General features: G+C 42.2%; 1 protein-coding gene across 4 annotated transcripts in view; it reads right to left on the reverse strand.

Moving 5' to 3' along the window:
- The window catches only part of CLOCK (clock circadian regulator), a 111325-nt gene that overhangs the window by 38846 nt on the left and 47003 nt on the right, over nt 1–25476 (reverse strand). For 3 of the 4 annotated variants that reach the window (XM_054029637.1, XM_054029635.1, XM_054029636.1), the window contains exons 3-5: nt 21399–21457; nt 9548–9658; nt 2010–2100 (exon numbers count right to left, since the gene is read on the reverse strand). In XM_054029637.1, the coding sequence (XP_053885612.1) occupies nt 2010–2056 (47 nt within the window). In that variant the 5' untranslated portion in view covers nt 2057–2100; nt 9548–9658; nt 21399–21457. The remainder of the gene's footprint in view (nt 1–2009; nt 2101–9547; nt 9659–21398; nt 21458–25476) is intronic. The other variant, XM_054029638.1, reaches the window with a different exon arrangement.

The raw sequence follows: 25476 nt of genomic DNA on the forward strand, positions 1-25476 counted from the left end.
GTATGAGACTCAAAAGCCCACCTCAAAGTCTGATGAAGAATCAGAGTATTCCAAGAGCCATGGTTGTGCTGTACTGGGTCTGATCCTCTGGATCTATGCCAGGAATGTGACACTGGAGGAAACATAGAGGGCTTCCTAGATGATGGCACCATGTCACAGGGTAGAGCTGGTACCAGAATGGATGAGGCCAAAGACAGTGGTACTGGGCCCTTAAGTGATGGACCCACAACAGAGTGCCCCAGAGCTGACAGCCTCAGAACCTGCACCGGTACTGACTGAGGATCTCTGCCCTGAATCAATGGCGACAGTGGTACTGATAGGCATAGCACATCTCTCGCCACCACACAGGCCTCTGGCGTTGTCTGCACTAATATGGGCTATCGCCCCACCATGATCAGAGATGTCACTCTACCTTTGGTACTGGAGTGACCTTCTGTGGAGCAATCCTGTTTCGTGGATTCCAAGGAGTCCAGTGTCTATTTCTTATGCTTCTTTCACCACAATTGCTCCAATGTCTTCGGCCTCAAAGACAAGAGTCCCAGTGACAGAAATCTCCTGTGGCTCCTATTCCCAGGTAAAGCTAAAGGAGCACTCCAGGAAGGAGTCGTCAAAAAGCTTCCCTTGGACAACCAAAGGGGTTCAGACACTGGCCTAAGGACAGCCTCCGTAAGGATATAACGAAGGTATTCTTCTCTCAGCTTCTTTGCTCGGGCCTTTAAACTACTGCAAATGGAGCACCTGTCTCTCTTTTGTGGCACTCACCCAAGCACTTGAAGCAGCATGAATAAGGTTCCCTGACAGACATGGGATTTTGGCAACCCAAACAGGACTTGAAACCAAGGGAGCTTGGCACAAGCTTGCCCCAGTTAAGGGCAAGACCTTGAGGCCCGCCTGACTGAAAAAAAATATATATTTCAACTAAAACCAGAAATTTTAAAATTAGAAGAGAAAAAAATGGAGTGATGAAAAAGTACCACTAGGTAAGAAAAAAAGCAGCATGAAATTTGTTCATGAGGAACACAGAACTCTCTGACCACCAATGGTAAGAAGGAACTGAAGGAGGAGTGGGGCAGCTCCACCCTTTATATACTCTCCATTCAAAGCACGAGGAGCTGGGATGCCCCTAAAGGTACCACTAAGGAAAACTCTCTGGCACTGGTGCATAGGATGCACACACACCTACAGTGTAATGGATATATGCAAGCACTAGACCTGTATTGTCTGTTACTACTTTAAAATATAGTACCCATAGTTGACAAAAAGAGGAGGAAGGGTGTAATGTTATGAAAAGTGTTTGATTATTCTTTCCTTTTCCTTAATAAGCCAGTGCAGGAGAATCCTGTGGTCGGATTTTCAAAAGTGCCTAAGTCCCATTTTCAAAAGTGACATTTAAAAGCCCAAGTTTCACTGAAAGTCAATGAAACCTAGTTTCCTAAGTGCCCAAGTCACTTTTGAGACTTGGGAAGCTGTCATTTTGGCACTTTTGAGAATTCTACCCCTAGTTTCTGGATAGATGAACTGATTATAAAAAAGCCAATTGTGTTCTATACAATAGGCAAACTTTTTTCATTTTCTAAAAACTTCAAAACTTTAATGTAAAGCATTTTATAACAAAAAGGGGACCACAGATTGCTAGGAAAGCACTTTGAGCCAGCTCCTGGATTCGAGTAATTCTGAAACAAGTCCCCAGATCAGTTGTTTCAAGAGAAAAACCCTAAGAACACAACAAATTTCAAAACACAATTCCAATTAAGCAGCTGCTGTTCCAAATATAAAACATATTTAAATAATATAATTTTAAACAAAAACATGTACTACAGCATGTGATGGCTACATAGCTATGTTTTCATAACTAAAGTGTAGTTATCAGACATTAACTTTGCCAGAAATCAAAACCTCATTACACTTAAGTCTGACTTGGAGTCCTCCTACTCTTAATCTTAAATAAGAATACATCATCAAAATGTTTACCTATAAATCATTTAAAACAAAATCATCTAACAACATACCTGTCTGTAATGGAGCTCATTTTATGGGTCCTTATGGTAAAGAACATAACATGTCACACTTTAGTCTTGTGGTAGACATTTGTACGTCTGCCTGGGTGAGAACAGAAACAAATGGAAATATAACTTTTGTAGAACATGTTGGTTTTCCCCTCATAGAAAGTATGAAGCTCCCGCTTGCCCCCAAAGGAGTAGTGCTTCTAACCTTTATTTTCCCTCCACCTTTTCTCTTTATGTCAGTTATGTATCTCATATAGCTGAACCTAACCATCTTATTTCACCAGATACAGAGGTTAAGAGGCCATCACTTTTCTATATGCCATGATGAATCAACTTGGGTTAAGCCAGTTTAAAAACTTTCATTTACCTCTGTATTCAGCAACAGTTTTTTATTCTTTATATTGGCCCATATTTCAAAGAACCTGAATAAATTTGAGGGCATATGACAAAGTGAACTGTCATAAGGGGAGAAGAAAAAAATAACCCCAAGCAACTGACTCCACTCCTTTCAGAAGCTGCTGGGAGTCGGAGTGGTCTGGAGGCCATATAAGTCAAATCCTGTTCATTCCAGAAAAAGGAGGAGGGGAGAACACACCCAAGAGGAAAGGGATGCTGAAGGACTGCCAAGGAGAAAACAGTTCCCGAAAGGGGCAGGAGAGAAACTGAAACTGTTTTAGTGGCACTGATGAATGATCTCATCCTATCAAAAGGCATTCATTCTCATCCTCCCGGACCCTTCTACTGTGTTTGACAGTGTTGACTATGAGATACTGCTGTCTTGACTGAGAAGTGTAGTAGGAGTCCAGGGTAACGTGCTAAAATAGTCTGAGTCCTTCCTGGAAGGATGCACCCAAAGAGTAGTGATTGGAAACCACCTCCACCACTGGACCCTTCACTTGTGGGGTTCCACAAGGATCAATTCTCTATACAGTCCTTTTCAATATTTACATGCAACCATTAGGAGAACTGGTCAGACAACATGAACTCAGATACCATCAATACACAACTGACACATATCTCTACCTATCCTTCACCACATGCGACCACACCAACATAGCCCAATGCTTGGATGAGATCAGCTCATGGATGAAAAACAGCTGGCTGAGCAAAACAGAGATGACGCTGGTGGGTAAAGCAAAGTACTCTGAAGAGTTTGCCGCTACGGTACAGTCTCCCCTTTGGCTGAAGGTTCCCATCTACAATTGGTCAATTCAGTCCGTATTCTAGGATTACTCTTGGATTCCTCGCTAACACTGCGCTCTCACATCGTGACAGACATGCATAATACTTTCTGCCATCTCTGGTTTGCTAGGAGACTCCGTCCCATCCTGGTGGATGAAGACCTGGCCTTAGTTATTTATGCCTTCATCACTATCAGCTGGACTACAGCAATGCAATATAACTGGGCATGAAATCTTCAACACTTAGGAAACTCCAAAGGTACAAAAGGCTGCAGTGTCTCCTCTCAGCAAGACAGGTTACATGAGCACATCACACCTGTCCTTCACCCTCTACACTGGTGTCCTAATTTCAGATCAAGTTCAAGGTCTCAGTCCTTAACTTCAAAGCACTCCATGCTCGAGCCCAGGATATCTAAAAGACAGTCTCTAAAGCTCCAGGGCGAAGACCATGGTTGATAACTTCACTTCTCTGGGACAAGACAACTCTCCACAATAAGAGTACACTTCATCTGTGCATGAGAAAGAACCTTCTCTGGGGGTGGTTCAAGACTGTGGAATGAACTCCTCCAGGAACTAACCATGACAAACCTCACCACTTTCCTCTCCACATGCAATGCCAATTTCTTTGACCTTGCTTTCTCTAATATAAACACATAGCAACAGATATATTTATTTAACAAATTAAAAAAACCCTACCAAAATAATATACTCCATTACACACGCTTCGCCTTCTGAGATGAGAATGAGAGAAAAAACAAATGTGAGAGATGCATAGTCACACTGCTTAATGCACTACTGGAAGGTGCTCAGATACTACAGTGATCAGCATAGCATAAAAACCTCAAAAGAACAGAACAGAGACACAATCACCTTGGGAAAAATGGTGCTGAATTTGGGGAGAGTTGGGCACCAACTGGTGCCTGCCCCCACTGGAAACCTTGGACTTGCCTGAGAAGTAAGAGAACTTATGGGGAAATGGGACTAAAGACTTTGGGTGTTGGGGAAACTGGAAAGTGAGCCCACCCTTCACTGGCGGCTCCTGTCCTGCAAGGCTGGGCGTGGCTCCCCACACGGAGTATTGTGATCCCATGCGGTAAGTAACAGGGCCACTCAGGTTTGATTCATCCTCCCCTCTGTCTCAATCTACAGAGGGACAGACGTGCCAAAACTGAGTGGCATTGCGACCTTGTATACTAGGTTGCAACACCAAACAAATTTAGCTCATCTGCCCTTCCATCATGCACAGAGGGGCTGATACACCAAAACTAAGTGGTGCTGCAATCACATGGGCCAGGTTCTAAAGCCAATCAAATCTGGCCTCTCTACCCCTCCACCATGCCACAACGGGTAGATGCACCAAAACTTAAGTGGCGTTGCAACCGTGTGCTCTCAGCTGGCCACACCAGTCAAATTTGGCCTGTCTGCTCCTCTGTCATGCTACAGAGAGGTGGACACACCAGACCTGAGTGGCGCTGCAACCATATGGGCCAGGTTGGAATGCCAATCAAATTTGACCTGTCTGCCCTTCTATAATGCAGTAGATGAGTGGACATGCCAAACCTGAGTGGCACTCTGACCACATGGGCCAGCTCACTATGCCAATCGAATTTGGCCCATTTTCCCCTTCATCTCCATCTATGGAGGAGCAGGTGCACTAAACCTGAATGGTGGTGCAAACGTGGCCAGAGCAGGGATCCTGACCCACAAGAACCAGCACTGATGGGTGTCACAGACTTAAATAAAATTCACAATTTATCGTGAACACTGTGGCCTCCATGCTAAAATCATAGCCTTAATGATTCATAGATTCTCAGATCAGAAAGGACCATTGTAATCATCTAGTTTGACCTCCTGTATAACACAAGCCATAGAACTTCACCAAAATAATTCCTAGAGCAGATCTTTTAGAAAAACATCCGATCTTTATTTAAAAATAGTCAGTGATGGACCCTGGGTAAACTGCCCCAATGGTTAATTACTCTCATTGTTATAAATGACTGCCTTATGAATTTGTCTAGCTTCAACGTCCAGCCATCGCATCGTGTTATATCTTTCTCTTGCTCCCCATATATGTACTTATAGACTAATCAAGTCATTCCTTAACATTCTCTTTGTTAAACTAAATAGATTTAACTCCTTGAGTTTATCACTATAAGGCAGGGGTGGTCAAACTTATTGACCCTCCGAGCCGCATATGACAATCTTCAGATGTTTGAGAACCACGCACCGGCAGCTGTGCCCCACAGGGCTGAAGCTCCAAGACACGCACCCCTCCACCCCCCGGGGCAGAAACCAGAGGCAATGCATGGGGTGCATGTGGGGTCACATCCTCCCCTGATTTTTGCCACATAGTGTCGCTGGGCCCCCCCTCCCTGCATGGCAACTGCTGGAGCCAGCAAGCTGGGAGCTGCAGCTGTGGGGAGAAGCAGTGGCAAACAGCTGGGAGCTGTAGGGAGAGCTGCTGCCTCTCCATGTGGAGCTAACACCTGGGAGCTGCAGGGAGGGGCTGCTGAGGATAAGAGGAGGGGCATGCCTGTGGGGGGCATGCCTGAAGCTGTTGGGAGGGCTGAACCTTTAAATTGTGCCTCCCCTCCTTCCCTCATCTCAGCAGGCACCAGTCATCTCTGGCAGAAGCCCTGAGCCCCACCACTCTGCCGCAGGGCAGAAGCCCCAAGTCCCCCCCCCCCCCCCGTGCAATCTTGTAGGCAGAGAATGGGGCGCATGGGGGGCTCCACGAGCTGCACTTTAACTGTAAAACAGCTGCAGGCAGCTCACGAGCCGCGGTTTGGCCACCCCTACCATAAAGTATGTTTTCTAATCTTTTAATCAGGCCATGTCTACACTATCACTTATGAGGGCAAAACTTATGTTGCTCAGGGGTGTGAAAAAACCACACCCCTGAGCACCATAAGTTACACCAGCGTAAGCAGTAGTGTGTGCCATGCTAGGTCAGCGGGATAGCTTCTCCCACTGACATAGCTACCACTACTCGTTGGGGATGATTTAATTATATTGACAGGTGAGCTCTCTCCCATTGGCATAAAGTGGCTACATGAGAGATCTTACAGCGGCTCAGCTGCATCATTACAGCTGAGCTGCTATAAGATTTCTAGTGTAGACGGCCTCATTCTCATGGCTCTTCTCTCAACCCTCTCCAATTTATCCACATCCTACTTGAATTGTGAGCACCAGAACTGGATGCCGTATTCCAGAGCAGTTGCACCAGTGCCAAATACAGAGGTAAAATAACCTCTCTACTCTTACTCAAGATTGCCTTGTTTATGCATCCCAGGATCACACAGGAAGTTCATGTTCAGCTGATTATCCACCACGACTACCAAACCTTTTTCAGAGTCGCTGCTTTCCCAGGAGAATCACCCATCCTGTAAGTATGGCTTACATTCTTTGTTCCAAGATATATACACATTTACACTTAGCCATATTAAATTGCATATTGTTTACTTGCACCCAGTTTACTAAACGATCTAGATTGCTTTGAATCAGTGACCTATCTTAGTCATTATTTCCCATTCCCCCTATTTTTGTGTAAGCTACATAGTTTATCAGTGATGATTTTATTTTTTCCCCAGGCCATTGATAAAATGTTTAATAGCTTAGGGCCAAGAACCAACCCCTGTGGGGCCCCACTGGAAACAGACTCGCTCAATGATAATCCCCCTTTACAGTTACATTTTGTGACCTGTCACTTAGTCAGTTTTTAATCCATATAGTGTGTGCCATGTTAAAAAAAAAAAAAAAACCTAGGATGGTATAAAATTTAATCAAAATGTCATATGGTCCCATGTCACATGCCCTACAGAAGTCTAAGTATCTTATGTTAACATTATCACCTTTGTCAATCAAATTTATAGTCTCATAAAAAAAGACATCAAGTTAGTTTGACACGGTCTATTTTCCATAAACCTATGCTGATTTGCATTAGTTACATTATTCTACTTTAGTTCTTTACTTATCAAGTCCCATATCAGTCACTCCATTATCTTGCCTGGGATCAATGTCAGGTTAATAGGCCTATAATTACCCAGGTCATCCCATTACACTTTTTAAAAATGGGCACAATATTAACATTCTGCCAGACTTCTGAAACTTACAAGACTTACGGAAAAACAACATTAATGGTCCAGTGAACTCCTCATCAGCTGTCAGAAGGAGGTGCTAGACAGGGGATTTTGACACTGAGAATGTGCCTACAGTAGCCAAGACAGAGACAGTGCCTGGACAGACCTTGTTCAGACTCAAGAGGCTTAGAGGACACAGGATTCAGATGTTGATACCTTCACAGAAGTCTGGTGAGTGCCTAAACAAAGGGCTAGATCTGTGAAAAGGAAAAACAGGGCCGGGGGCGGAGGGCAGTGTTTGTTTGAAAAAGTAGTTTTAATCTCTCAGAACTGAACTGGCAGAAAATGTTTTCTGATCTGTTCCCTGTGAGTAGAGCCAGTCCTAGCTCCTCTGGGTCAGAGTACAGGAGCCCAATCCAGCCAATTAAAGGGGGCTGGGCTATGCCTGGGCCTATAAAGGGAAGGAAATGAGAGGTGGAGGAGAGGGTGACTGAGACAGGTTGTGCCTGGGGAAGAAAAGCCACAGTAGCAAAGATCCAGGTCCTCAGGGAAACAACTCTGGGGCTGCTCCTCTAGGAAGGGATTAAAACTGGAAAGCAACCAGAAGCAGGAGTGCCAGAGACCCCTGGGAGGGGTGGCCCTGAAGTCTTAAGACAAAGGAGTGAGTTATAAGACTTTTCTGTTTGTTCAGTTGCCTGTTCTAAGAAAATAACCAGCCTTAAAGAAGACTGGGCATGGTAGTATGTGCTTGGAAGCTGAGAAGCCCTGCTCTGTGACAGTGTTCTTCAAATTCTCCCTCCACTTCCACATGAAAGAAAAATCTTTATATTTAGAACCTATTACCATGTAACAACTGTCAATTTCCTTTGACAACGATATAATAAAACTAACTTTGTAGTAGCAGTGATAGTAAAACTGATAATTTGCCCTGATCCAGTGTATCAATTGTAATATAGGCAAAGTAGTAACTGCTTCAAAGCAAACTGCCTCCAGAGAGTCTAACGAAAGTGTGTATAACTTTACAGAACAATCAGATGCTCATTAGCACTGAGGTGTCTCCATCTATAGTGTACTAAGGACATTATGAAATTCACAGATTCTCCAAAGCATTTTCAGTGCATAAGACCGGAAGCTGGCATGGTCCTTTATTCAACTGTTCAGAAATGCACTAAAAAGACATTAATCTGTGGAGAATGTGGGAGATCAGAATTTTTTATGGTTATGTGTACCTCAGTTTATATTATAAACTTGTTGATATTATTCTGTCTCACTACATGTCATTCACTGCTGATGCAAGCTACTTCCAGTGCTTAATAACATGAGATAAATGTAGCGTTCAAAGAGACAGAACTAATATCCTTAGGCTTTCAATTGACAATAGCTTGAAAATTGTAAATATATTTTCCTTTAGAATCATAGAATGTCAGGGTTGGAAGGGACCTCAAGAGGTCATCTAGTCCAACCCCCTGCTCAAAGCAGGACCAATCCCCAGACAGATTTTTGCCTAAGTGGCGCCCTTAACGATTGAACTCACAACCCTGGGTTTAGCAGGCCAATGCTCAAACCACTGAGCTATCCCTTCCCCCTATCTACTACACATGCTAATAACATAATGCTAATAACATAATTGCACAATTAGTCTTCAAAACAAATCTGGTATTCAACATTTACTATATGCATCAAAGATTCTATGAATTCTTAGAATATCAAATCACAACATTCCATTAATTTTCAAAAGAAATAAATGTGTGAATAGCAAAGCACAAAAGGACTTCACATGGAACAAGACTGACCTTTTCAATATGCAGAATCAGAAGTCAGAATCACTATTTCCATAACAACAAACTACATTCAATATTGTTAGAATACCAATTTCACCTTACTGAGTGTACCCAGATTTTATGTCAAAATTAGCAGCATAAGTATGGTACCTAAATTCCAAATACCCAAAAGCCAAAGAAAAAACAATGGACACTTGCTTCTCTCTTTCAGGCCTGCTCCTGCTCCCTTTGAGTCCAATTTTGCAAGGTGCTGAGCATCCTCAACTCTCATTGAATTGTATGTGCCTGAACCAAAGCCCATTGAAATCAATGAAGAGACTCCCATTGACTTTAATGGTCCTTAGATCAAGCCTTATGGGGACTGAGGGCTCTATACCTTTTTGAAACCAAGTCCATTAACTTCCTTGACAACAGGAACAGATCCCTAATGTAGTTAATAAGAAACCACAGGAATCAAATTACAACACTGTAGCTCATAATTACAGCAAGACTTTCTTTACCTCTTATACTTTTTGGGATGTTAAACCGTGATATTTAGGATAAACACTGATCCTTCAGACGAATGTGGGTTTAAATATATCCTCTTCTACAGAACAGCATCAAACTCTGCACTGAAAAGAATCAAAAAAGAAAAGTTAGAGAACTGGAAATGACTGGAATTCTGTATGTCACTAGTATTCAAATGAAATATTTATAGCCATCATTTATTCTGATTACTAGTGAAGTACTATTGTGATATATCATTTATAAATGTAATGTTCTGCCTGATGAATTACAGAAATATCTCAATACAGTTAACTCAATGTGTCAAAAACAGAAGTGCTTCTCTTCAGCAAGAGGAATACTCTGAAACTTCGTCTGGCTTGACTAAGACCTCCTATTTACCTCTATCTGTAATCATAGTGTCATCCTTGACTCAAACTCTCCATCTCCCACATCGCACAAGTCTATAAATCTCCCTATTGTTAATCCTGAAACAGCATTTGTCTATGCCACTCCCTCAACTCCTTCTCTGCTGTTTTTTATTCACGTCTACATCCCTTTTCCTACTGATTACCTCAGTTCCTCTCAGGTTTCATCAAATCACTGCTCTCTGGACTCCAGAATGTTCAGAATGCTGCTCACTCACTCACAGAGAAACCTAGCTACATCACTCCTGCTACCTCAAACACAGCCACTGGCTCCTCCTTTTCTTTTCAAAATAAAGTCCAATATCATTTTCTTTTTAAGTACTTATTCCAAACCTACCTCCTAGATCTAAGTCTCTACTCCCTTCACTAACCTAGCAATCGCCACCTTTCAGTCTCTTCATACAATCATTTTTGGTTTTAGTGAATTCTCTTCTACAGTTCCCGTTGTCTAAAAACAGCTCTCCATGCCACTTTGCAACTCTTTTTAAAGTTATCTAAACACACGTCTCTCCTCCCTTGCCATACCTCATTTCTCCCTGCATTAACTATTGGCCACACTGACAGAATGTTTTGATTTCTTCACTATACGATGAATGGTATACCTCTGTTTTCTATAATTTTCACTCCGGTGCCTTATATTTAATGTTATAATGTATTTTGGGTTATAAGAAAAAAATTCGTTTTCGCTAAAGCAAGAAGTACTGAATTTGTATTTTTTGCTAAAGGTTGAAGAGCCATTATTCTCACGGAAGTAAAAAGTAGAAGTAGTATGTTTTAGTTTAATTAAAAAGGTAATGATTGCTCCTCTCCCTGTTTCTACTGGAAGTGTTTAACTGGTTAAAAAAACACTGGTAAAAAAAAAAAACATGAAATTAAAGCAAAGCAGAGCGTTCTGCCAAAAGAAGAAAAACAACTACACAGCATGACTCAGTGAACCCGTTCATTCTTCTCTAGCCTAATAACCTGCTGGCCCATTGACCTACTTTTTTTGTAAGGTAGTTAAACCCTCATCTCATATTTAGACAGTTTTGTTCGGTTTGACAAGTATAAACATTAACAGTTACAAAGAGACCTGTTGAAATCTAGATTACAGAGACTGTAATATGAAGCCTATGTTTTTAAACTGTTCAGAGCAGGCGGGCTTGCCAACCCTTCCACAAGTTCTGACAGCTCTAATGAGGAAAATTGTACAGCTCTACAAGCTGCACATGCAGGATACCTCCTACTGCAGAGGTTAAACAGAACAGAGCCACATTTCACAATGTCTAAAAAGAGTATAATAAAAAGGAAGTTGAAGGAACATTGAAGAGGGAATTTAGAGAAAGGAAGAAAAAAAACTTTTGACTATTTCATAACTGGTAACTGAACATATGCAAATTTAAACAAAAGTAAGAAAAAAGCACAGTGGAAAAGCTTTTAGAAAATAAAACCACATAGCTCTGGTAAGTAGAAAATAGCATGAACGTGAAAGCTTGCAGAAAGGTCTGGATGCCTACACAAGTATTGCCAGGCCAAAATATTCACAGGTCATGAGGGTCTCCAAAAACCATGAGATTTTAAATATATATTAGGTTTTTTTATTTGCCTTCTAGATGCTAAGCCTTTAGAGTATATTCCAGCAACATTTTCAAACTTTTCTCTGCAATCATAAGGGCTAGAAACTTTTTTTTTTTAATTAAAGCGGAGATTCTCATGCAATCTCCTGATTCCAGCAGCTGGGGCTTTAAGAAAAACAACACTGAAACTTGCAGCAAGATCATGAGAGTTGGCAACACTATAACATTTCCACCTCATGCTGACCTGCAGAGCAGAGGTAGACAGTGAGTGACGAGGGGTACATCTAGACGGCTGTTGGAAGTGTCTCCCCCAGCCTGGGCTGACAGACACATGTCAACTCTGCTTGAGCTAACACGTTAAAAATAGCAGTGTCAACGTTGTAGTATGGATGGTAGCACAGGCTAGCTACCAGAGTACGGACCCAGAGTGTTGGATGGATTTGTACTTTGGCAACTAGCCTGAGCTGCCACCTGTGTCACAGTGTTGATGCTGCTATTTTTAGTGAGCTAGTATGTGTCTGTTTATCTGGGCTCAGAGGCATAATCCCAACTGCAGCACATACATATCTGGGTGGCCAAAGGAAATGAGATATTGAGTCTTTAAAGCACTTACAGAGTCACCAGCTAGAATCCTGCCCAAGATAATAATGAAAGTTTATACCACATGAGGGTGGGGGCAGATATCTATATGGAAAGTATTAGTAATCACAGTCGAGTTCTACCTCCACAACTGGTACTAACATTGGTACCACTGATTCTCAGAAGTGAGTTCAAAGATGGAACAAGGCCTGCAGGTTGAGCAATCATCTCACTCCTAGCACCAGTCCCTTCAGGACAGAATTGAGAAGCTGCAGAAGAAGCGTAGGGAAGCTTGCATTGCCTCTACCTACCCTATATATCTGTTGTGTGGACAAAGAACTTAAGTCGCTAGGGCAGTCAATCCAGTATTTTTCCTATATCACTAAATTCACTAAATATTTTAAAGAGACAGTGAATTTGTAATCTTATTTTGTAAACACTATTATATACATAGATTGATTTTACAAACAACTTCTTCATAAAATCCATAGATTTTAAGACAGGAAGGGAAAACAACTATCATCATCTAGTCTTACATAACATTAGGCCAAAGAATTTGCTTCCACCCCACCATCAACCTCAGCCTGGACCAATCTACACGGGAGGTCCACTTCCTAGACACCACAGTACAAATAAGTGATGGTCACGTTAACACCACCCTATACCGAAAACCCACCGACCGCTATGCCTACCTTCATGCCTCCAGCTTCCACCCTGGACACACCACACGATCCATCGTCTACAGTCAAGCACTGAGGTACAACCGCATCTGCTCCAACCCCTCAGACAGAGAACCGCATCTGCTCCAACCCCTCAGACAGAGACCAACACCTAAAAGATCTTCAGCAAGCATTCTCAAAACTATGATATCCGCACAAGGAAATAAGGAATCAAATCAACAGAGCCAGACATGTACCCAGAAGCCTCCTGCTACAAGACAAGCCCAAGAAAGAAACCAACAGAACTCCACTGGCCATCACCTACAGTCCTCAGCTTAAACCTCTCCAACGCATCATCAGTGATCTACAACCCATCCTGAACAATGATCCCTCACTTTCACAGAGCTTAGGAGGCAGGCCAGTCCTTGCCCACAGACAACCCGCCAACCTTAAGCATATTCTCACCAGCAACCACACACCACACTTCAAGAGCCTAGAAACCATGTGTGGGAAAGAAGAGTGTGATGGAACAGGAATTGTGAAATTCTTATTCCAACTGGCATTCTACCTAATCTCCTGCATGGCACTTGAAAATACAACTAGTATTCTATGGGGGTTTACATTTTTCATGCCTTTTTCTAATATTTCACTGGCCTAGATCTATACCAACTTCTTGCCTGTATATACAGTGTGGTTGTACAACCTTTTCAGTATGTACATGACATTTTATAGGTAAATGTTATGGGACTTACAGAAGTCTTGCTTTTACATCTTATTACATATTTTTATAGGAAAGATTTTTTCATGGTTTTGAATAGATTAAAAATACTATCAAGAGGTCAGGTCACTGTAGTTATTTTAATATCAAACTGAGCCACAGAGATTAGAAATGAAAAACAGAAGGAACAAACCATTTAAAAGTAATAATAGTTCTTCTGTAGAACAAGCTTTGTAAATCCTAGGATAGGGTTTTCACACTAGGCTGACATGCTCAACTGAAAGTCAGAATGTAGAATATTCTCACAGAAGTCAGAAAGTTAGGGATGAAAGAGACCTAATAAGTTATCTCCCTCCATGCTCCTGCACATGCTGAACCGTTCCACCACTGGGAAAGGATTTCACAGAGCATGTCTACACTGCACCACTGCTGTGCATCTCATGAAGATGCTCTATGCTGACAGGGCAGAGGTCTCCCGTCAGCATAATAAAACTACCTCTGTGAGCGGCAGTATCTATATTGACAGGAGAAGCGCTCCCTCTGACAAAGAACAGGAGTACTTGGGCACCTTAGAGACTAACAAATTTATTAGAGCATAAGCTTTCGTGGACTACAGCCCACTTCTTCGGATGCATATAGAGTGGAATAAATATTGAGGAGAGATATATATATATACACATACAGAGAGCATAAACAGGTGGGAGTTGTCTTACCAACTCTGAAAGGCCAATTAAGTAAGAGAAAAAAATCTTTTGAAGTGATAATCAAGATAGCTCAGTACAGACAGTTTGATAAGAAGTGTGAGAATACTTACAAGGGGATATAGATTCAATGTTTGTAATGGCTCAGCCATTCCCAGTCCTTATTCAATCCTGAGTTGATTGTGTCTAGTTTGCATATCAATTCCAGTCAGCAGTCTCTCGCTGGAGTCTGTTTTTGAAGTTTTTCTGTTGTAAGATAGCCACCCGCAGGTCTGACATTGAATGACCAGACAGGTTAAAGTGTTCTCCCACTGGTTTTTGAGTATTATGATTCCCGATGTCAGATTTGTGTCCATTAATTCTTTTGCGTAGTACTGTCCACACTGGCGCTTATGTCAGTGTAACTTATCTCACTCAGGGGGGTGGTTTATTCATGCCCTGAGCAACATAAGTTATGCCGACATAAGCTCTAGTATAGACATAGCCACAGTCTTCTAGTCCTGACTCCCCTTATTCACCCCTCCCTCACAAATATTCAATCTGAGTTTTCCTTAGCTCAATTTCACCCTGTTATTCCTTGCTGCACCTCAAACATTTCCTCTCCCCCTTTGGTGCTTACACATTTAGAATACCTGAAAATGTTTACAACATTTTGTTAATTGCTTTTGCTAAGCTAAACACAAATTTCTTGTAAGTCCTTTATACCAAGTCAGTCTCTGCAAACCCCATTTATCACTATGTTTCATCATCCCTTATTGCCTCCAATTTGTCACTCTCTCTCTGGTTTTGAGGTGCCCAGAAATAAAACCATTATAGACACTATCTCTCTCTCTCATCTGTAACATGATTTCATGGTGTCTAGCTCAAATTTGCATTAGCTTTTTTTCCTGTCATCATATTATATCGCAAGCACGTCAAGTCTCTTACACACTCAAGCCTAGGATTCTTTTGGTATTATTTCTCTTTAGGTATTTCCTTCTCAACTAATATCTGTATTTTTGGATTATTCAATAGATGCATGTATGCCTCACTCTTTTTGGATAATTTATTTTTGTTATTCCCTGTTCATGGGCTTTTCTGTGGGATTTATCACCATGATGTCGGAGTACCTCACACACACTGAGTTTAGCTTCACAACACCCTTGCGAGGGAGGTTGGTAGATATTATTTTCCTTATTTCAGATGGGGAGTTGAGGTACAAAGAGTTTAAGTTCCCAATCCTGCACTAGGCTTCACATGGGAAAAGGCATCTGTTATAGATAACATGCCCAAGGTCAGAGAAGAAATCAGTAGCAGAGCTAGCAATAGAACCCAAAATGTCCTAAGTTTCAGTCCAGTACTTTAATCACAAGCCCATCTTTTCTTCCCCTCTTAGGCCTGTGTATTATCTCTGTCCTCACTTTTGTTTTTAACATCTCCCAATTAATTGTATTTTCAGATGATATTTAGTGCGCTTCCAGATCATTAAGATATTAAATGAAACTGGCTTTAAACACTGATCCTCACAGCATATCAATGAACACTTCCCCTCCTCCCAGCTCAATACAATGAAGAACCATACACAAAAGACAATCAATAATGAGTATAAGCCTAATGATGTTGAAACATTTTGATGATACATTTCAAAATTTAGGGTTTAACAGCCTGATTTGGGGAATCAATTGCCTTTCTTTTCTAGTCTCAACTAAATTACTTCCTCAATCCTGGCTTGTATATTCACTCTTCCTTACCTTTGATCTTCCCTTCTTCCCCATATTCAATAAATAATCAAAAAAACAAACAAAGCCTAATATGCCAGACATACTGCTTGCAAATTCTCAAACTTTATTCTCTACTTCAAAGAGTGCTGTAATTTTGGAGAGTATGCGCTACATTCTTAATGTGTAAAAAAGCTGGTTGAATCTTTACTTTAGCAGCAAACCTAAACTTAGAGTCAACTAGTCTCAACTTCCTGCTATTAATTTTTTCTTATGTGAGCCATATCAAGCTAGATACATTCTCATGTAACAAGGCAAAACCATTCCACTTTATTTTTTCCCATTTCCTTCAAATAAAATGAAGATGCATGCAAATGACAGTAACTATTTGTGGCAGTTCAAAATGGGAGAAACACCATATGTAGATACCCAAAGTTACCCATGTTCAAACGATTTATCAGTAATAGTCCCAGGGAAAAAAAGTATGCGCAAAGCAACAAATGTCTTCTGCAAGATAGATACAAGTTAACAGGCGTTGGTGTTTATTCGACATCAGAAGTGCTAAACAAAAAAGAAACACGCCCCTTTATAAAATCCTAATTACTTTCTCTTGAAAACGTCTCAGAGTTAACAAGATTATAAAAGATGGAATTTTCAAATATTAATGGACTTAGGTTTTTCATTTATATGAAGCTAATAGCATTGAGACCGCTCATCAGCTTGCAGACACCCATACTCAAGACATAATGCTTTAGCAATTTCAGATATTTAAACACTTTAAAATGCTGGTCACATTTTCCCCTGAAAATTAACATTTTAATGTATCTGACCAAAGACAAAAGAGATTTTAAATGTTTTATTCTTGTATTAATATTTAAAAACATAGAAGAATTTTCACTAAAAAAATTAGCTCAAATTACTGAACAATTTCTTCCTAAAAGTAGTAAACTGTCAAAGAACTGTAGAGGTAGAGAATAAAACTTTTTTAAAAATGTAAATTATTTCTGCGCTCAATCCTCCTCAGTCTGAATAGCAGAAGCATTCAAAACAGATCTTTGAGTCTAGGTCAGTATTGCTTTTGTCTTTGATGACCTCCTGAGGTCCCTTCCAACCCTGATATTCTATGATTCTATGAAAATCATGAGTGATGTGGAGAAAGTGAATAAGGAAAAGTTATTTACTTGGTCCCATAATATAAGAACTAGGGGCCATCAAATGAAATTAATTGGCAGCAGGTTTAAAACAAATAAAAGGAAGTTCTTCTTCACACAGCGCACAGTCAACTTGTGGAACTCCTTGCCTGAGGAGGTTGTGAAGGCTAGAACTATAACAGGGTTTAAAAGAGAACTGGATAAATTCATGGAGGTTAAGTCCATTAATGGCTATTAACCAGGATGGGTAAGGAATGGTGTCTCTAGCCTCTGTTTGTCAGAGGGTGGTGATGGATGGCAGGAGAGAGATCACTTGATCATTACCTGTTAGGTTCACTCCCTCTGGGGCACCTGGCATTGGCCACTGTCGATAGACAGGATACTGGGCTGGATGGACCTTTGGTCTGACCCAGGAAAGCCAGTCTTATGTTCTTAAGTCCCAAGTCGGCAGAGAAAACGGGCTCAGAGGTAGTCTCAGCACATCAGGTGACAGCCCCAAGGGGGTTTCTGTGACCAAACCCATCACACCCCACTCCAGGTGTTAAAAAGGTGTTAAAAAGCTCCTCTGGGCACAATCAGCACCAACCCATTGCAACTGTGAAGCCTGTCAAGTCTGGAGAGGGTGGGTCCTTGAAAAGGTGGATCCCTGCTCAGTTTGGGGCAGCACTCTGAGGGTATGTCTACACTGCAATTAGACACCTACAGCTGACCCATGCTAGCTGACTCTCACTTGCAGGGCTTGGGCTGCGGGCTGTTTAATTGCAGTGTAGACATTCCAGCTCAGGCTGCAGCCCGAACTCTGGGACCTTCCAACCTCACAGGGTCCTAGAACCTTGGCTCCAGTGCCAGCCCAGACATCTACACCACAGTTAAACAGCCCTGAAGCCCGAGCCCCATGAACCTGAGTCAGTTGGCATGGGCCAGTCGTGGGTTTTAATTGCCGTGTAGACATATCCTGAAGGAATAGGGCTGTAACTCGGAGCTCCCTAGCCCTCAGAAGAAGGGGTTTCTGGCTGGGGAAACACTTGGGAGCCTTGACCACCCAGGCTGACTCAGAAAGGAAAGGAGCCAGTTCTTCTCTCTTTGGCTTTCTGAAGGCCCTAGATTCTGCCTTTTGTGGGCTGCAGATGCCTCCTGACTTCTTCATTTGGACTTCTTTACTCCCACCTCCCAGCCACCAAATGACCTGCACCACACAGCCAGAGGCTTGTGCTCCAGACTCCAAGACAAGAGTGGTGCTGCCCACACTCTCCTTCCCAGGAGTGCTAGAGAGCTATAACTTACTATGGTAACTAATGCTGCTTAGCTATCAAATGAAAAATAAAAACAAAACATACAGTGTTTTGCCCATTTTAACAAATTGGTTATGAACTTGAAAAAAAAAAAAGACGCTCTTGTGCCTCCATGTTTTGGAGCAGGGACTTGAAATTTGGCAAGAGGAAGGTTGCTCAGGTATCAGGAATATAAGTTCTGCTGTTCTCGTGGGGAAAAAAACCCCAAATTTGGCCAAGTCATAAGCTTTTGAAAAATCTCAGTTAACACAAGCTCAGTAGAAACTTGTTCAAGTTTGGCAGCTAAGTTTTCCAAAGATTCTGTCTCCACTGAGCATGCTCCAGCCTCTCAGCTGACCAGACTCTGTATGTGCCATCCCCACAAAGTACCTGAGCACATTCCATCTCAGGGAAGCAGGGGTGGAGCAAGACCTTCCCTTCAGTTGCTGCTCTGGGCCCACTGTGATGCCAGGCACCAAAATTAAGAGCAGGGAGACTCTCTCGCCTGTGGCCTTAATATGCCCTTTTCTGGAACCCAGACAGTGAGGAGGAGGAATCAGCCTGACTTAGGGTATATCTACACTGCAGCTTGGAGTGTGCATCCCAGCACAGTACATAGACAAGCACTAGCTCTGCTTGAGCTAGTATGCTAAAAATAGCAGCTTGGGGGGGGGGAGGGGGGGTAGCACAGGCAATGGCTCAGGCTAGCTTCCCGAGTATACTCCCAGGGAGTCAGGGCAGGTTTGTACTCAAGTGGCTAGCCTGAGCTGCTGCCTGTGCTACCACTGGCTATACCGTTTCTACCATGCTAGTTTGAGAAGAGCTAGTGCATGTCTGGTTGCCCATGCTGGGAAGCACATTTCCAGCTGCAGTGCAGACATACCCTTGGACTGTACAGGGGAACATGGGAAAGGGGGTGTTGCAGGAACCAGATGGTGGAGAGAAGCAGAAGAGAGGTATGGATAGAAGCAAAGGGAGGGGAGGTTTGGGAGGGGGTAACGGGGGCAGAGGGGTCAGGAGCTGGGGACATGTGGGAAGAAGGTAGCAATGGAGAAAGAAGGAAGAGGGCACCAAGCACACACTTCTCCAATGCCTGGGATTGAACATGGAAATCTGGAATCCACGTTATCTCTGCTGTGAAACCCACTGGCAAAGTATGTGTCTCCTCCTCATTTTGTGCCACATAGAGGATAAAAAGCAACAGAGGGTCCTGTGGCACCCTTGAGACTAACAGAAGTACTGGGAGCATAAGCTTTCGTGGCTAAGAACCTCACTTCTTCAGATGCAAGTAATGGAAATCTCCAGAGGTAGGTATATATCAGTGTGGAGATAACGAGGTTAGTTCAATCAGGGAGGGTGAGGTGCTCTGCTAGCAGTTGAGGTGTGAACACCAAGGGAGGAGAAACTGTTTCTGTAGTTGGATAGCCATTCACAGTCTTTGTTTAATCCTGATCTGATGGTGTCAAATTTGCAAATGAACTGGAGCTCAGCAGTTTCTCTTTGGAGTCTGGTCCTGAAGTTTTTTTGCTGGTTACTACTTACTGTTAGCAGTCTGTGCTGGTAATCTAAAGGCTCAAACCCTCCTGATGGCCCAACCTGAGGAGGGAGGGGTCAATACAGTTCCATATGACAGAATTAGGCGGGTGGATGGGGGGGAGGGGCTGCATTTTTTTTTTTTTTTTTTTTTTTTTTGAAGACTTAGGAAGTTTCATAAGAACCTCTATGGAAGAATGTAAAGGTTGAAAAGTCAAGCACACAATTTTCTTAACCCTCTATCCCTGCCCCGTTTCAGAGCCACTCAAGAGCTCCTATGTGATGCTAAGCACCCAATTTTTTACAAACACATTAACTCATTTAATAATACAACTCAGATAGTGCTCGTAGCCACATATTACCATCTTTGCTTACCAAAAGCACACTATAAGAGAGCCTTCCAAGTATTCTAAATTAGAGATCTGTAGCTCCCATTTTCTTTCCCATTTCCACATGTAGAAAATTATCTTGGGGGTGTGTGTGTGGGGTGTGTGTGTGTGTAGAACTTGCTGAGAGAAAGCTACAGAACTCATTTAAATCTATGTATTTAGTTCTGAAAGTAATCAGTTTCACATTCATTCTTCCCTGTTTAATAATTTCATCATTTCAGTGGAACATATCAATCAGGGAACTCAGATAGCTAGGGCCAGTCTCAGAAGGCTTTGAGTATCAGGACACAAACCTGGAACTGAACTCTATATTCAATGGGGAGCCTATGCAGAAAGCAGAGCATTTATGCAATGTGTACACACTGACATGAGCTGCTAGCTCTTCTTAGTAACAGGTCAGCCAGAGTTTTGAATATTTTAATAATATGTTCAGTATATATTTTTATATGGTATTCATCTACATAAAGGACACCACTATGGGGCTATGTACACGCAATGAAAGGATGCATTAATCCTAAGGCTAGTGGAGAACTCTGGCAATGTAATTTGTAAGGTTCTTGAAATGTAGCTAACAGATTCTACAAGAACAGAATAGTAGATGCATTCTGCATCACTCAAGTACAGTACTAGACTGTGCTATTGAAGGAACCTAAGACTTAATCTGAAACTTGATTATTCCATTTGTGGAAATGCAAACATATGTAAATAAAGGCCTGTTAATGGGATTCTTTTACAGTGGCTGAGGTTTTTAAATCTCTAGGATTGTACATTGTTAACATTGCTTCTGTTGCTTAACTCTTTGTATGCAGGTGAATCTCACACAACTGAATGGCTACCTAAGTGCTTGTGGAGAGTGGACAGTTTGCACTGCCTCCTCAGCTCTTCAGTCAGTGACAGCCTGAGAGAGTTTGGGCAGGGAATTGAATTGAGACTTCACTTTTATACCAACCTGCCCATCCAAATCATCACTGTGGAACCTCAGTTTTTTAGAATCAGCTCTCCTCTAATCACAAGGCTGGGAGGGGTGGGGAAGAAATAGTGAATAAACTCTGGGAAACCTACATTTTAAATATACTCAAGGAATAGAAAACACTGTAGCTCTATTATACACTTCTGTATTTGACCAGTTATAACTTATTATTATTTCTTATGAAACTAACAAAATATGACAACATAAAAAACTTACTTTTCTAAAACTCTGGTGGCTGTCACTGGATTCTTCCACTTCCCTCCCACTACAGCTACCTGTTATAAAAACAGGAAGTCATAATTAAACAAAAACTTCAACAGCTGAAAATTTGACTCCCTAGCACCTGCAACTGGATAGAGCAAGGGAGAACTCCCTTTCTTGCTGTCACAAAACAAAAATGAAAATTGTTGCATTCAGGATAGCAAAGCTTAAGGTTATATTCTGTATTCCATCATAACCCCCTCATAACTTGCTCTGATGCAGGTTTCCACGTCAGGAATTTGCTCCCATGGGAATTGTATTTAAAGCAAAACGTTGGGCAGTTGCTTTCACCAGGCATTACATAGATGGTAAGCTATGAAATCCAGGGCACTTAGCTGACTGGTCAGTTCTTTACATTTTCTGGTTTTAAGTTAAACTGTGGAAGATTGGGTATATTACTCCAGTACTTTTTATTGGGAAATCTTAATGACTTGAAGCCACGCAATAACAACTTTATTGGGAAATCTTAATAACTTGACTTTAACGGCACTGATACCACAGTAATGGGTGCCTTTAAAATGCATGTAATCAATAAAGTAGTAATTTCTCAAATTTTTCTTGAAGATTGAAACTTTCCATGCTTGATTTTAAACCAGAAGAAAAGGTTCCCTGATTTTAGACCAAAAGAATATACCAAAATTAAAAGTAAAATTCCTAATGAGCTCTCAGTTAGTCACATAGGGACTATCACCCCTTATTCCTTCATACTGAAGCCTCAAGTATGTAATGCCTAATCATATTGACCGCTGAGGGGCTGCAATGGCTACATTTAGTTTTCTGTTCAGTCCCTCTTAAGTCTTTCAGCAGTACTGATTTCCCGGTTTCTCATAAAATGACTGTTATTTCTACCACCATCACCCCAAAACTCTCATACTGCTTGCATATTTCCAGTCTAAATATCCAGCTTAAAGCTTCTTCCCCATATTTCTAACTTCTCAAGGCTGCTCTCTGTTACCTCTGTCCTCTCAAGTTCTCAACGTCTCCCAATTTAGCGTCGGCAACTTTCGGTAGCATGCTGCTATCCTCTCTTTCCAGATCATTATTGAAGATATTAAAATTAGCGAAGCCAAACACTAAAGATAACTACCAGCTCTAACATGTTTGGGTTTAAAACAAAGTTGTATTAGACTATTTTACAGTTAATATGTTTTATTTTGGTAAACAGGTTTGAATCCATTCCCTACTCTGCTTCCCGTTTGCCAATTGAATCAAATAATCCAGCACTATGGAAGGTCCCGAAAATGCCTGAATCTCACATACTATGTCAGTGGTCATTGCTATTTATAAAATTAGGGGACATAAGCATCCCACAAACAGGCATCCATACAGACAATATTTGGAGTGCGGTTCTCTAACAAGGGTCAGCTGTATAGAAGGAAAAGTAGAAAAGTTTTCTTTTTAAAGAAATATGTATTTCTGCTCAGTAGAGTATATCTTCTCTTAAAACACTGTGAATGAGGTTTCAGTGATGCCACCAATAAAGTGCAGAGCCTGCTGTTATTCTACTTAACACTGGCAACAAAATAAAAAAATCGGGACTCCAACCATTAGAGGATTTATTAGAAAATCGTGAAAAAATTGTCTTAGGCCTTGTCTACACTACACAATTTTGTCAACAAATGTCAAGTTTAATCAACAAAAACATGGAGGTGTACACACACACTGCAATGTTCCTTCTGCCAACAAAACACTTTTGTTTTGCTGACAAAATAAAATCACCTCGACAAGAAGTGTTGAGCTTTTTGCAGCAAAGTTATATCGACAAAGTGTCAGTGTAGACACCGCACTTGGTTATGTCACTATAAGTGGCCTATAGGAGATGTCCCACCATGCATATCCTGACCGCTCTGATCGGCAGTTCGAACTCAGAACACAGGCATCCACCCTCCCCCTTTAAAGGCCCACGGGAAATTCCAATTCCTGTTTGCTCGGTGTGGATGGCTCACATTGCATCTTCCCAGCTGACAATGGGGGCTTCACACAGCAAACCCTCTCCCACTTGGAGCACACCTGAGTTGCTGTATCTCCTGACATTGCGAGGAGAGGTAGCAGCACAGTCCCAGCTCTGCTCCAGCTGTAGGAACTCTGATACCTACAGGCAGATTTTTTGTGGCTTGTTGGATAAAGGCTATGAATGGGACACGTATCTGGACGACTGGAAAAAGGCAAATAAAGTGTCCATCTTTAAAAAATGGAAGAAGGAGAATCCAGTGAACTATAGACCAGTCAGCCTCACCTTTGTCTCTGGAAAAATAATGGAGCAGGTGCTCAAGGAATCAATTTTGAAGCACTCAGAGGATAGAAAGGTGATCAGGAACAGTTAGCATGGATTCACCAAGGGCAAGTCATGCCTGACCAACCTGATTTTCTTCTATGATGAGATAACTGGCTCTGTGAATATGGGGAAAGCAGTGGACGTGATATACCTTGACTTTAGCAAAGCTTTTGATACAGTCTCACACAGTATTCTTGCCAGCAAGTTAAAGAAATATGGATTGGATGAATGGACTATAAGGTGGATAAAAAGCTGGCTAGATTGTCGGGCTCAACGGCTCGTGATCAACGGCTCGATGTCTAGTTGGCAGCCGATATCAAGCAGAGTGCCCCAGGGGTCAGTCCTGGGACCGGTTTTGGTCAACATCTTCATTAATGATCTGGATGATAGGATGGATTGCACCCTCAGCAGGTTCACAGATGACACTAAACTGGGGGGAGAGGTAGAGATGCTGGAGGGTAGGGATAGGATCCAGAGTGACCTAGAAAAATTGGAGGATTGTGCCAAAAGAAATCTGATGAGGTTCAACAAGGACAAGTGCAGAGTCTTGCACTTAGGATGGAAGAATCCCATGCACTTCTACAGGCTGGGGACCGACTGGCTAAGTGGCAGTTCTACAGAAAAGGACCTAGGGATTACAGTGGACAAGAAGCTGGATATAAGTCAACATTGTGCCCTTGTTGCCAAGAAGGCTAACAGCATATTGGGCTGCCTTAGTAGGAGCATTGCCAGCAGATCGAGGGAAGTGATTATTCCCCTCTATTCGGCACTGGTGAGGCTACATCTGCAGTACTGTGTCCAGTTTTGGGGCCCCCCACTACAGAAAGGATGTGGACAAATTGGAGAGAGTCCAGTGGAGGGCAATGAAAATGATTAGGGGGCTGGGGCACATGACTTATGAGGAGAGGCTGAGGGAACTGGGCTTATTTAGTCTGCAGAAGAGAAGAATGAGAGGGGATTTGATAGCAGCCTTCAACTACGTGAAGGGGGGTTCCAAAAAGGATGGCACTAGGCTGTTCTCAGAGGTTGCAGATGACATAACAAGGAGCAATGGTCTCAAGTTGCAGTGGGGGAGGTCTAGGTTGAATATTAGGAAAAACTATTTCACTAGGAGGGTGATGAAGCACTGGAATGGGTTATACAGGGAGGTGGTGGAATCTCTATCCTTTGAGGTTTTAAAGGCCCAGCTTGACAAAGCCCTGGCTGGGATGATTTAGTTGGGGTTGGACTAGGTGACCTCCTGAGGTCTCTTCCAACCCTAATCTTCTATGATTCTATGATCAATGCTGTGCAAAGATATAGGAACTAAGGCAGGCATATCAGAAAGTAAGGGAGGCAAAACATCGCTCTGGTGCTATGCTGAAGACCTGCTGCTCCTATAAGGAGCGGGATGCCATCTTTGGTGATGACCCCACTCCACCACCAAGAGCCTTGTGGATACTTCAGTGGGGCTGGAGGTAGTGGACAGTGGACTCAATCCAGAGGATGAAGTCATGGAGGAGGAGGTCAAGTTGGAGGACAATGTGGAGCACACAGCAGGGCCATCTGGTGGCACGGCAAGTCAAGACCTCTTTTCTATTCCAGAGGGGTCTAGCCAGTCCCAGCAGTCAATTTCTTGGCACGCATGATGCAGGAGAGGAGAGCCCTGGTAAGTGATCTTTTTGAGTAGATGCTGCTCAGTTATATGAGGTAGAACTATCCTTTGCTCTGTAAATTCTAGAAGTGGATGAAGGGATAGAAATTTACAAGACTTCACAG

This window comes from Malaclemys terrapin, chromosome 5 (assembly GCF_027887155.1).
Source record: "Malaclemys terrapin pileata isolate rMalTer1 chromosome 5, rMalTer1.hap1, whole genome shotgun sequence".
In the NCBI taxonomy this organism is placed as follows: domain Eukaryota; kingdom Metazoa; phylum Chordata; order Testudines; family Emydidae; genus Malaclemys; species Malaclemys terrapin.